General features: G+C 33.1%; 2 protein-coding genes across 9 annotated transcripts; one reads left to right on the top strand and one right to left on the bottom strand.

Annotated features, from left to right (window-relative positions):
- Window positions 1-3,532: 3,532 nt before the first annotated feature.
- LOC25480918 (uncharacterized) lies at window positions 3,533-9,347 on the bottom strand. 8 transcript variants are annotated; one of them, XR_005643544.1, is made up of 3 exons: window positions 9,192-9,347; window positions 6,487-8,189; window positions 3,533-3,958 (listed from the first exon to the last, which is right to left on the bottom strand). XR_005643544.1 is itself a non-coding variant. In XM_039828896.1 (3 exons), the coding sequence occupies exon 3, from the start codon at window positions 7,533-7,535 to the stop codon at window positions 6,666-6,668; it is 870 nt and encodes a 289-aa protein (XP_039684830.1). In that variant the 5' UTR covers window positions 7,536-7,889; window positions 8,039-8,189; window positions 9,192-9,347; the 3' UTR covers window positions 5,788-6,665. The 8 variants fall into 8 exon arrangements, 4 of the variants coding, with proteins under 4 accessions (XP_039684830.1, XP_039684831.1, XP_039684832.1 ...); XR_005643545.1 differs by having other exon boundaries at window positions 3,533-3,945; XR_005643542.1 differs by having other exon boundaries at window positions 3,816-3,945; window positions 4,172-8,189.
- On the top strand, window positions 3,958-5,491 carry LOC25480919 (metacaspase-7). The gene is made up of 2 exons (XM_013586600.3): window positions 3,958-4,449; window positions 4,979-5,491. The coding sequence occupies exons 1-2, from the start codon at window positions 4,065-4,067 to the stop codon at window positions 5,428-5,430; spliced, it is 837 nt and encodes a 278-aa protein (XP_013442054.1). The 5' UTR covers window positions 3,958-4,064; the 3' UTR covers window positions 5,431-5,491.
- Window positions 9,348-13,492: the final 4,145 nt, after the last annotated feature.

Below are 13,492 nucleotides of genomic sequence, written 5' to 3'. Positions count from 1 at the left end.
TTCCCTTTTATTGAAATAAGTGATTTTCACATCTATTTCGTTTTTCTTTCGTGATTTCATCGTCTTAGTGCGAAGTTGTTTTGCCTGTCGACTTTGTGCGACGTTATTTGTCTTTTTTTTTTTTCGTTCATGTATTTGTTCAATTCAGATTGTCAAATCAGCTTCGATCCAGTGCAGATCAAATCAATGATTTTGGAGTCGTCAACGTTGCAGATCCAGAAACATGGGTATTCTGGAGACTTAAATATAGTCATATGTGTAGGCTTTAATACTTTACCATTTTATGTCACTAACATGGATGTTGTGAGTTTGTTAACAGATTCATCCTTTTTTATTTTAACGAATTTTCATTATATCGATGTACTCTATTAATTTGAATGAATGAATATTATTTATTTTTGTAAAAAAAATAAAAAAATACCTACACATAGAACACGTTAAGAGAAAAATATATAAATCTGAATACATGAAAAATATTCTTTCAATCACGAAGAGATTGCTTGGCATTACTTTACTATATAAAATAGATTAAGAGAACCACGTCTTCACACATAAATGAAAGGAACCGTTAGTCTCAACTACCTATTATAAAATATCTACTAAAATAAAAATATATTTAAGCTTATGTTACAACTAGTGCAACAAAAATGTGTGGCCATTGTAGCATGTAACAACTGTTGACATTTTTTTACGCTGAAGACAGATTTTTCTTGAGATCATTTCTGATAAATAAAAATGAGTAAACCATTATATTGGTCTCTGTCTTGGTAAGTGATTCTCAAATTAGTCCATGAATTTATTAATATCTTAAAATAGTCTTTGTCTTTATCAAAAGTTTTTCAATTAAGTCTCTCGTCGTGTGAAAAAAACATAGAAACATAAATTTAATTGAGAAACTTTTGACAAAGATATAAACTATTTTAAAATATTAATAAAATCATAGACTAATTAGAGAATCACTTAAAAAGATAGTGGCCAATTTAATGATTTACTCAAATAAAAATTGTTTTGCAACTTGTAAGACATAAAATAAAGATTAAAGCTCCAAAGTGAATTCATTTATTTATCATATATTCATATTTAACTATATAGATGGATATGAAAGGGACGTGTATTTTTGTTTGATTCCTTTTTTTTTTTTTGTTACAATTTTGATTCCTTCTTTTATAAGAAAGAATTGTATTAATTTTAGAGTAAATATTCAATTTGGTCCCTCATTATATTTTTCAACACAATTTAGTCATGAAAAAAAAATAGGCAAACTAGTCCTTGATACTTTTATATGAATAATAAATTAGTTTCTTATTTATTATAGTAGATGGAATAATTTAGATATTATTTTTGTAAAAGACTGAATTGAGTCACGAAAAAATTGTAGGGATCAAATCGCATCTTTATTTGTTATTTTATCTATGTTTTACAAGTTGAATTTTTTTTTTTTAATAAGAAATGGTCTCTTCTCTGTGATATTATCAAGTCTAACAATGATATATGTATATTTTTTATTTTCAAGTAAAAAACTAAGCATCTTTTTCATTTCTCAAAATAAATTGAATATACCATTTAGAGAAAGATAAACATAAAAAATAGATAATAGATTCTATCATAATTAATTAATTATTTTATAATTTTTTAAAACTTTCCTTGTATCGTTATTTCTTCAAATAAAAGAAACGAAAAGAATGTTAAATAAAAAGGATCCTAACTCTTTTCATCACATCACATACTTATTATCATGTATATAATTAAGGGTGGATTCTAGGGTGAGGGTCCAACCAAGTCCCTCACCGTGAACCATGAAAGAAAACCATTCGATTATGTTGTCATACCAGATCTTATGATACATCCCTCATACATAATAATTGTTTCTTTCTTTCTTCCCTCTTCCTCTCACCTATGGCAACCACTGTCAAACTCTCAATCTGTCAACCTCCCAACCATGTCAACTTCCAAATCAGTGGATTATAACAACAAAGTTTTCAATCAAATCAAGTAAATCAATTTCTAATTCTTATTAAGTAATCACAAAAATGTATTCTTATTATTATCTTATGATTTTGGGACCAACTTTTATAAATCTTCAAAAATAATTATTGAAGATTTGGTTTCAAATGTATAACGTGAGTCATTGTGCACATATGTATCAATCTTCTCTCCTAGCATTTCTTAATTTGTAAGGGTTGTTCTTTTCTCTAAAAGTTCTCAAATTTATAACGTTGTTACAAGTGCTATTCTCAAAATATGGATGCTGCAGTTGGTGGTAGTGAGATTCACAGAGAAACCGTAGATGATAATGTCAGACAATGAAGAGAGTGGGATCTGTCATGGCTAATTGATGGTAGTTGTTGGAGGTGAAAGGAAGAGAGAAGAAAGAAAGAAATAATTATTATGTATGAGGGGTGCATTGTAAGATCTGGTAGGACAACATAATCTAATAGTTTTTGTTCATGGTTCACGGTGAGGGACTTGGTTGGACCTTCACTCTAGAATCCACCATAATTAAGATGTAGAATAGATATGGACGTCTATGAATTATTTTCATATACTATCTTTCCAAGTCCAAATAAATTGCATGAAGGTGGATGGATAAAATTAAAAACACAGCATGTGACGTGGGGTGGGGAAAACGACATGAAGGACAGTAGCAAGTACCACATTTATATCACGATGCTCAATAATGAATAATCTCCATTTCTCTAAAAAAAAAGTACACTTCTACTTTTCACACAAATAGTAAAAGAGTGTTTATCTTGTATATGTTGTTGTTGGGACAAATCCTTTTTCTTAAAGTACTTATTGAAGCTGTATAAATTGAATCCTTGTGTGTGTGGCATGTGTTTTGCGCAAGAGATTATGAACAAAATTACACAAAATGTGCGCAGAGAGAGAAATTTAGGAGAGATTTTGATTGAAAAGATGATGAACAATTCAATAGGAAAAGATGCCGTATGGAAGGGGGGGGACAGGGTGGTGTTGGACGTCCTTCAAAATTAATTTTAGGTTATTATTAAACCAATTATCTATTTAAAAGGAGACATGATATAGCAAAATGTTATTGGATGACTGTGTAAAATGTCTTTACATCAAATGTGTTATATCGAACAATCAAACTAGTTTCTTTCACGTACGATCAAAGTTCTACAATAACACGAGATCCATCGTCTTTACCCTCATCCATCAATATAATTTTTCACTTTTTTGCATTTGTATCTCCAAATCGACTAAAGGTGGTCTTTAAGATGACTACCTACGTGTCGCCTTAGAGCATATATAACATAGTTTTTTAACAAGTGTGGCACTTCTTAATAGATCAAATATAGGAATAATGTTTTGGAAATTGTGTGGTGAATTTTGTAAAAGTTTAAAAATGATTTTATCAATTAAAGTTTCAAACCTCTTTTAATTATGTTTAGTTTAATTGTCATGTTGAACACAACCATCTTTGTATTTTATGATTTAAATGATTAATTCATTACTAAGAAAATATTAAAGATTATGAAAACAAAATAAGTTATCATTTATAAATAAGGTGTTGAGTACATGGCCAAATTTAAACAATGTTGAATTGCCGATGATTATCTCATTCAATCACTACAACATTCAATCACTACAGTAACAAATTACAAAAAAGGGGCACAAATGCGAAGAACATTTGTTGCAGTGAAAATCGCGGTATAAGATTGTATGATTCTATGATTTTATTATAGTGTGAATTGTGTGATGCAGTAAGGTACAATACTTTCTATAATGGTTCTTTCTGTTGTGTCATGAAGGTTGAGAAGGCTCCTTTGGAATCATATAGTACAGCTAGACCATGATAAAATTGGTACTCTTTATTGATCTAATGGTGTACAAAAAACTTGTGCATTGTGTATAGTAAATGGCACCACCAACTCCTACACTTGAAGAACCCACCAACACTATAAAAAGGAACCCACCAACATACTGTAAAAACACACTATTGAATCAAAGTTAGAAAGGTAAAAACTTACAGAGAGCAAAACACAACCTACACAATTTTCTTAACCCTTCTTTCTTCTTCATAACATCTTTTTATCACTACCATGGGTAAAAAACGTGCTCTAATCGTTGGCTTAAACTATCCTAATCAATCAAATTTTCTTAGAGACTCTGTTAACGACTCGATAAGAGTTAAGGATATGTTAATCACCTATTATGGTTTTGCTCCGAATGCTGTCAAGCTCGTGGTGGATGCAAAAGGCACAATGAATACTCCTCCATTAAATGATTTTCGTATAAAGAAAACAACAAAACAGATCAATGATGAATACATATGCAAAAAACTAACTAAAATGATAAAAAAATCTTCGGCAGGAGACACAATATTTTTCTACTTTGCGGGACATGGAGGAAGCACAACAACAGCATTCGATAATGACACAGGCCAAGAAGAATATATGAGATGTCATGGGGGCACTATGATCGAAGGTAATGTTTATTTCTTTCTTCTATTTATATATATATATATATTGAGATGAAGACTTTTTGTATAAATTGGTTTCAGAAATTACCTCCCCTTGTAAAAAGATTAACAAAAAAAGTGAATTTATGTAGAGTTTTGTTTAATAAATTAATATCAAGTGAATTGCAGGTTATTCTTGTAAGAAATTATTTATACATGTGAAAATTTAGAAAATGTCTTATACTTGAGTATATGGCGTTTATAATTAGTCATTTATAATTTGTGTTATGTTTGATGTTAGAGTATATGGCGTTGTGTGAAGGGTTGGTAGCTAATCTTGCCAATCTTGTACTATATATTAGTTGATTGCATTTTTGTATTTATTTAGTTTGAGAACTTTGTATTTCTTTCGCATTTCCTGCACTTGAGCCTATAAATATATTTTTCCATTTAAAAAGAAACTATGATAATTATAGTAAACTTAATATTTATTGGATTGTGCTGTATAAAAATTCTTTGATGTGTTGTTTTTAAATTGTTACTTGTGTTATGCAGACTCGGCTATTAGACATTTGTGGCAAACTGTTCCTGAAGGATGCTCCTTCACGTTTGTTGCTGACTGCTGTAAATCTGGAGGCCTACTCGAAGGCGCAAAGGAAATAGTTGGTCATAGCAAGATTGGATCTACGGTTTCCGAAAAAGGGTTGAAACCTTGGAATAAAGTATGTAAACTAGGAAGGCCCACAAATCATCCACTTGGTATATTTATATCAAGTTGTCAAGCTAATGAGGATTGCAGAGGAGGATTTTGTGAAGAGAGACTTGAACACAGTTCGTTTTTCAGTCAAGCTTTTCTTCGTGTTATCGAAGAAACAAGAGGGAATGTCACTAATTTGAAGTTAGTTCAACGAATAACAAAACTGCTTGAAAATAGACCTATCGAAACAACTCCGGGTCTTTATTGTGATGACAACCAGATGAAATTGATGTTTTTGGGGAGTCCCTAGTCAGTATTAGTATAAGAACCTAAGTTTCATAATAATTAGAAGCCAAATATCTTTTAAATTATTTGAGTTTGACAAAAATACCGGGTTAGTCTTTAAATTTTTTAAATTTTAAATAGGTCATTTAAGTTTTTAATATAATGCATCTATTCAAAACTTTTAAAATTTTTAAGTTTTAAATAGGTCATTAAAATGATAACGTGCATTCAACTAACAACTTAAATGACATATTTAAAACTTAAAGGATTAATCCGGTATTTTTGTCAAAACTAAATGATCAAAAGGTGTATTTGACCCGATTTAAATTAAGGCTTGCTATCTATTTTCGCGTTCTGTTGACTATTTTATTTCAATTGTCTGTTTTATGTATAAATTGTTGTAAGTGTGTCTCATGATGTTGACTATTTTATTTCAATTGTCTGTTTTATCTATAAATTGTTGTAAGTGTGTCTCATGTGAATTATGCTTTATGAATACTTGTTCTCCTCGTTGTTAAATTAATCTTTAGATATATATGGAGAATTGATGACACATGTTTGAGGCATCTAATTCTCTTTTTTAATAGTGGCAAGCACTTTAAAAGTACACCAGGAAAGTTCAATTTTTTTTTTTTTAATTTTACATATAGTTTTTCTTGTCCCTTATGTGGCATTAAATTACCATCTATTAACAAATATAAAGGTACTCAATATGAAACCAATGACAGTTCAAAATGAAAGTCTACTATAAAGGTAACTATGAAAAATACTGATTTCATTATTTGTGATACTTACCAGAAACATGTTAAATTGTGCTAAAAATGAAACATGTATCTCAATAGATGCATACAACCCTCACTCAGAAGGGATGAGAGGGGACTTCATGGAAAATGAGGAGCAAGAGAAAGGAATAGGGGTCACCTTAAAAATAAGGGAAGGAGAAAGCTAGGTCTCTCACTTTCATTTGAGACTAACTCGAAAAATGTACTAAAAGAGAACTCTGAAGAGTTTTAGAGGGTAATATTTCTCCATAGTAATGATAAATTGCTAATCACTAGAAATCGGTTCAGAAATTAAATACCTCTATAATACGAGCCTCTTTCCAAAATAGAATCTTCACGAGCCTTGTCTGCTAACTTCAAGTGGAGCGGAGAACATGGTTGACAGTCAGACACAGCAGTAGTAACCTTATCAGCCTTATTACTGTGAGGATTTGCAGAAATTGACACATCCTTAGAAAGCTTTAACCTTTCACAGTTGTCATCCTTTGTAGAATTGGAACGATCCACCATGACAAACACTTACCTCTTTATCAGCCTTCAATACAGTATTCTCATTGTCATGCACTCCTCTAAAACTAGAAGAATCCTTCAACTTGTTTGGCGTGCAAGAACTACTCGTACTCAAGTCTTCTTCATTTTTTATGATACTACCACAGCCAGAATGGTTTACAAAACTAGCAGCATGTTCATTTTTAACAGTGGCACCACGTTGATCAATGTTGGTCTCACTCCATTCTTTTACAGCTTCATAACCAGTTGATCTTAGTTTCTTGTTAAATAAAGTTTGTTCCGAAGTATTTTCATTGTCATCAGCATTTTTTGTATTAGTACACATGTCGGTATCATTATTTACATCTCTAGCTAAACTAGTTTGTGCACAACCGGGCTCTGGATCAACGCTCTTCAGGCCTGCTGCAACACTGCTATTTTGATCTTTGGCTGGTGAACTTTTCCTGTCAACTTTTATAGTGCCAAAACCATTTGTCTGACTAGGATAAGATTCATTTCCAGGTTGTGCAGCAGCTACACAAGGTGAAAGCTCAAGTTCACCTGAAGCTCCTGGGTTCCTTTCCCCATCTGCACTAGCTTTGCCAGATTCCAAGACAAGTGGGTCCTGTACAGTATCATCCTGAGAAGGTACAATACGTTGATCTTCTTTGAAGTTTCTATTCAATGTAATATCTAATTTGTCAGCAGCAACGCTAGCACTAACATTATTTGTTTGACGAGCTTGAAGACCCACAGATTCATTATCCAACGCTAGCACTAACACTATTTGTTGTTGGATCTTTAACAGGTATCTCTCCATTTGAACTGGCAGGCTTTGGCTTAGAAAGAGATGGTACATTGCGATCCTTTTGTCTGTTTGTATCCAATAAAAAACCCTTCACATCCCTTGAACCCCCCGAGGACCATGATTTGGTCTGGATCTGTTTCTTCGTGTGTATGAGGTAAAAATAGCAGATTCTTCGGTCTCTTTAGCATTTTGACCCCCACCAATTTGAGAAGACTGTTCTGAAGGAGCAATTTTATTTCTTTTATATGAATGTAAAGATCGTTTTTCTCCTTCGGGCAACTCATTCTCACCATCAAATAGTAAGAGGTTATCAGCAGTGTTTGGCTCATTGATAGAAGGAGGGCCTGGTCTAGCTGTCGACAGAGTCACCATGAGGGGAGGCCGTCAATACAAAACTACCTTTTGCTTCGCGAAGAGGGGGCAAAAGAAAAAAGTGATATAGCATATCAAGAAAATTAACATACACATCAGATATCCCATAACACAAACTGCATGAACAGATGAAAAATGAAGGAAAAACAAAATATGAAAGAAAGAAAAAAAGAGTAGCCAACCTGGTCACAAACTGTTCTTGATGTTGATCAGTGAGTGAGGTAGACTGCACACTAACAGAAGCAGCATTCCCTAACTTAAAGTTCAGAGGATTCCCACCCTGCAATTACAAGGCACATAGTCCTTTTCCTCCCATCCAAACTAAATCAAACCCTACAGTTTATGTTTCAGCCAAACTAAATCAAATCACAAGTATCAGAATAAATCATACAATCGAAATTGACGTGTAAACGGGAAAATATAATCACACAGCTCATTTTCAGCATCAACAACATAAACAGCAGAATTGATATACCAAATTCAGGCATAAGCATTGAAGATTACTATAGCAGTTTTAATATTCAGAAATAAAAACCCAAAAATGCTAACAGAGTACTGCATTTTCTCTTAATTAAATAATCCATTGAAATACACTAAAAAAAAGAGTTCAAAGCAATATAATCAAACAATAATGAACACGTTCAATTGCAGCTTCTGGTTTGTGTGCTGGGTAAACCAATGCAAAGGCCAACTGTTAGCTAGCAAAGGAACATTGAAGATGAAACGAGTAAATTTACTCTAGTTACTTTGCCGAGCAAAGATGGTTTTTATATTAACAATGACATATTATATTACAATGTATAATTGCAAAATTTCCATGACAAATAATAATGTTAAAAATGATATGTTAGCCTTACAAACCTCATTAGCTATTTCCCTTTTCCCTTATGAGAATTACCCGAATAAATTACGTTTTTGAACCAACAAATACTTATTTATTCATGCTTCTTCTACATAAGCTCTTTTCATTTATACACAAACCTTATAAATAAGTACTAATAACTTTGATTCATACTGTCTAAATCAAGGACAATTTCTCCACCATTTCTTAAATATTCAAATTTGCTGAGATTATTCATGCTTCTTCTACATAAGCTCTTTTCAGTGAAACTAAAGCCACACTAGACAATTCTTATCAAACAAACTCAGTGAAAAACACAACAAACCAAATAAAAACATTATTAAATTTTGACCCATATGAATTTTCAGATGAAACCCATATAAATCAATCATGCATCAGCTGTAGAATGAACAATCCATATGAAATTTTGATTCAGAGATGAAAAGCATATGAAATAGAGATGAAATTTTGATAAATATGAATGAAATGGGTACCTCGGAGCTGCGGCCGTAACTAGAGATGAATCACGACGGAGGGATCCCAACGGTGACCGGAGATGAATCATGCGTTTTGGTTTTTGGCTTTGTTGGTTGAATCGCCAAAGCAAGAGAGTGCGCTTTTGACTTTTAGATCAATTTGGGTTCAGTTAATTCTATTTTATTTTGAGGAAATAGTGAATTACCCCTTAAATTGTAAGTTTCGTCAATTACCCTTTAAAATTAACAAAACTTCAATTACACCCTGAAATTGCACAACGTTAATCAATTTACCCCCTACGTCAAATATTTCTGTTAGTCAACATAACGTTTTGCAAATACCCCCCTTGAAGTTTTGCACTTATGTGCAAAATGCCCCCAAACTTGAAAATTTATATTTTGTTTTCTTATCCTTAAAAATGATTGCATTATCACTGAATTGTGGAGCATATTAGCTAAGTTTTGATGATATACAACCATATATTGACAGTATTGTAGAACAAATTGGCAGTATTTGGTAAACCCTACAATAATGTTCAAAACTCAAGAATATTTACAAAACAAACATAAAAGTATTTCTTTGTTCCAACATCAGATGTTGCTTTTTCTTTTTCAAGTTGTCCTTAACCCCATTAGAGATCAAAAGGATGGTGGCTATCATGTTTTTTTATTCTCTTAAAAAAACATAATGAAATATACATCATATAATATTATTACCATTCCTTTGAATCCTAACGGGAGAAAAAGACAATGATTCTTTCAAGATCCTTTATAAAGTGAGAGAAGTAACAAGTTTATGTATTTTTTTTCTTGAAAGTGAGAAAGGGTGTGCACCGCTCACAATATAAAGGAAGTGAAAATTTTTGGTGTGGTTAAAATTAGCAATAGCAAAGCCATATACTTTGACATCTTGATAATTCTTAGTTATGCGAATCATGTATTATTTATGTGCTTCATTATGTATGACATGTATTAGTTTTCCATCTGACAAGTGTGGTTGTACTTTACTATGCTGACTTCATATCGTTAGACTCTAATACATGGTTAATGTTTGATCGATTAAAGGAACATATATGGTTGTATATCGTCAAAACTTAGCTAATATGCTCCACAATTCAATGATAATGCAGTCACTTTTAAGGATAAGAAAAAAATATATAAATTTTCAAGTTCAGGGGGCATTTTGCACATAAGTACAAAACTTTAGTGTGGGTATTTGCAAAACGTCATGTTAACTAACAGAAAAATTTGGAGGGGGTAAATTGATCAACGTTGTGCAATTTCAGGGGGGGGTAATTGACGAAACTTACAATTTCAGGGGGGTAATTGACTATTTACTCATTTTATTTTTGAGAATTGCTGCTGACACATTGCATAAGGCTGAGGCACACGAGTAATTTACGTTTTTGTCCCCTCGGCAGTTAACTGCCGAGGAATTTGAAACCGGCAGCAATTAACTGCCGAGGAAAACCTCGGAAGTTAACTGCCGAGGAATATGTTTCATCAGATGAAATAGCCACATGCTCCCCCATAATACTATTTTCATCATCAACTTCATTTCCACCTCCATTCAATCCCTAAATCCAATATTTTTTCATCAAATTTTGATCCAAAATTATTCAAGCATCAAGTATAGGTGGTATCAACACACTTTTGACGTAAAAAAAACAGGGATTGAGCATTTTAATCCGTTCATTTTTTGGTTTTGTTATGGGTATCTACGTCAGTTACGTAGAACTCTGTCATGGGAAACCTCGGCAGTTAACTACCGAGGAAAACTTCCGTAATGTAATGCCGAGGAAAACCTCAGTAGTAAGGTACCGAGGAATACTTGGTGAAAAATTTCACAACGAAAAAATGGCACCTACAGCCATTTTTTCCAAAAAAAAATTCTTTTGTTTTTTTTTGTTTTTTTGTTTTAATTCATCATGGCATTGATGTTTATGTATTAGTTAGTTGTTAATTCATATTTATGTGTTGTTTTATTATAGTAATAGTAGAGAACACGGAAGATGTTCCGGGAGAGACAAAACCAAATTTTGTCGAAATTTTCGAAGATGTCAAACCGCCTAAGGTTAAAGCGAAACCAAACATTGATGAAGCTTCCGTCCATGTTGAAGCTTCTAAGTATGTTGGCGACTCCGGTGTCCTCCCACTTCAAGCCCACGAGGTCGACACAGCTAGGTTTTTTTCAGACGACGTTAAGTCGAAAGATAGAGATGAATTGCTTGAGTGGGCGCGTCGTCAAGCAAATAAGGCGGGATTTACAATTGTTACACAAAGATCAAGCTTGATCAATCCAATGTTCCGCCTAGTGTGTGAAAGGAGTGGAGCTCACAAAGTGCCGGAAAAAAAAACTGAAGCATGCGAGAACGGGCTCAAGAAAATGTGGGTGCTTGTTCATGATTAGTGGATATCAAAGTAAGCAAACAAAGGAATGGTGATTGAACATTCTTAATGGAGTTCACAACCATGCGATGGAGCCGGCTTTAGAAGGACACATTCTTACGAGTAGACTAAAGGAGAACGACAAGAAGATTGTACGTGACTTGACCAAGAGCAAGATGCTTCCAAGATGTACAGGATGCCAATGTTTGAGGTAGTTGGGGTCACTTCGACCGATTTGACATATTCGGTTGGGTTTGGATTTGTGACACATGAGAAAGAGGAAAAATTTGTTTGGGTTTTAAAAATGTTGCGTAAACTTCTTACGTCAAAGATGAATATGCCTAAGGTGATTGTTACCGACAGGGATATGTCTTTGATGAAAGCGGTTGTAAATATTTTCCCCGAAAGTTATGCAATGAATTGTTACTTTCATGTGCAAACAAATGTTAAACAAAGGTGAGGCTTAGATTGTAAATATCCTTTGGGAAAAAAGGATGGGAAAGAGGCGAGTAATCGCGATGTTGTCAAGAAGATAATGAGAGCATGAAAAGCTATGGTTGAATCTCCCTTTCAAGAGTTATATGCAAATGCATTAGTGGAGTTCCAGGATTCATGTAGTGATTTCCCACTTTTCAAAAATTATGCCATGACCACCTTGAATGAAGTGAAGGACAAAATTGTGAGGGCATGGTGATGAGTCATTTATATGCTATTTTAATATGCTTTTTAGTTTAGTTTTATTTAGATTTTATATAATTTTATATTAGTATTATTTCCTTTTTAGGATAGTTTACTTTAAATTGCAATTTATTATATTTCAGGGAAGAATATTGGATGGATTGAGTCTTGGAGCAAAAGAAAGGGATTTGGAGCAAATTGGACACGAAAATACGAAGATTGGGAAACAAAATATATCTCCCACAAGTCAGAAGCCTGGCACGGCCCGTGCTAGCCTTGGCACGGCCGTGCCACCCTCCAGAAGACCTTTTGCTGCTTTTGCTTGGACTCCAAGCTATTCTATTTTGGCGCACAATCTACCGAGGAATATTCTTGGAATATACTTGCTTAGATTTTAAGTCAATTGTGTACTATAAATAGAGTAGCTAGCCATCACAAATATTCATCTTTTCTTGGAATATAATATGTGACAATTGTCTTTCTAATAAAAGTTCATTTTACTTTATTGTTATTTACTTTTATGCTTTCTCTCTTCTTCCCCTTGTCTACGATGAACATTAGCGAGTAGACTTCTCTTGTCTTGGGATTGTTGGATAAGTCTAATGACATAATCCTAATCAAACCAAGCTTTAAACCTTAATCTTATGTAACCCTAATTCCTTATCTAAATTCACCGCTTTAACATGGATCAACCATTATCAAACTGTGGAAACGAAAGTGGAGGGTTTGATAATTGTTTATCCATCATCTCAAATATCAATTCATAAAACGAAAGTGGAGCTTTGATATTCGAACAAGTGAATTTAGACAAGGATTGCAAAGTCAGCGAAATAGGCTTTGCAATCTTTGAGACATATAGTTTCGATCTTCAAGGGAACTAATAATAATCAAGTCAGCGAAATAGGCTTGGTTGTTAGAGGAACCAAAATCTAATAGTAATCAAGTCAGCGAAATAGGCTTGGTTGCTAGAGGAACAAAAGAGAAACTGTCTTGAGAAATTAGGTCTAACATAAAGTTATAAGTTTAATAGTTTGGTTTGAGAAGGACTTGTCGTTAGGATGAACCAATAACCCCAAGGCTTTTATCTTTTATTTTATTATTTGCTTTTAATTAAAAACCCAAACTTTCTACCTTATAAACCTTTAGTCCAATCATTATCTAAAGTTAATTGAATTCATAACTTCCTGTCGGAACGATACTCATATTTTACTACTTCGGTAAGACCGTGCACTTGCGGTTTTATCCCATCAAGT

Source organism: Medicago truncatula, chromosome 8 (genome assembly GCF_003473485.1).
Source record: "Medicago truncatula cultivar Jemalong A17 chromosome 8, MtrunA17r5.0-ANR, whole genome shotgun sequence".
Taxonomy (NCBI): Eukaryota; Viridiplantae; Streptophyta; class Magnoliopsida; order Fabales; family Fabaceae; genus Medicago; species Medicago truncatula.
Note: the sequence above shows the minus strand (reverse complement) of the source record. Positions and strands in the feature narration are given on the sequence as shown.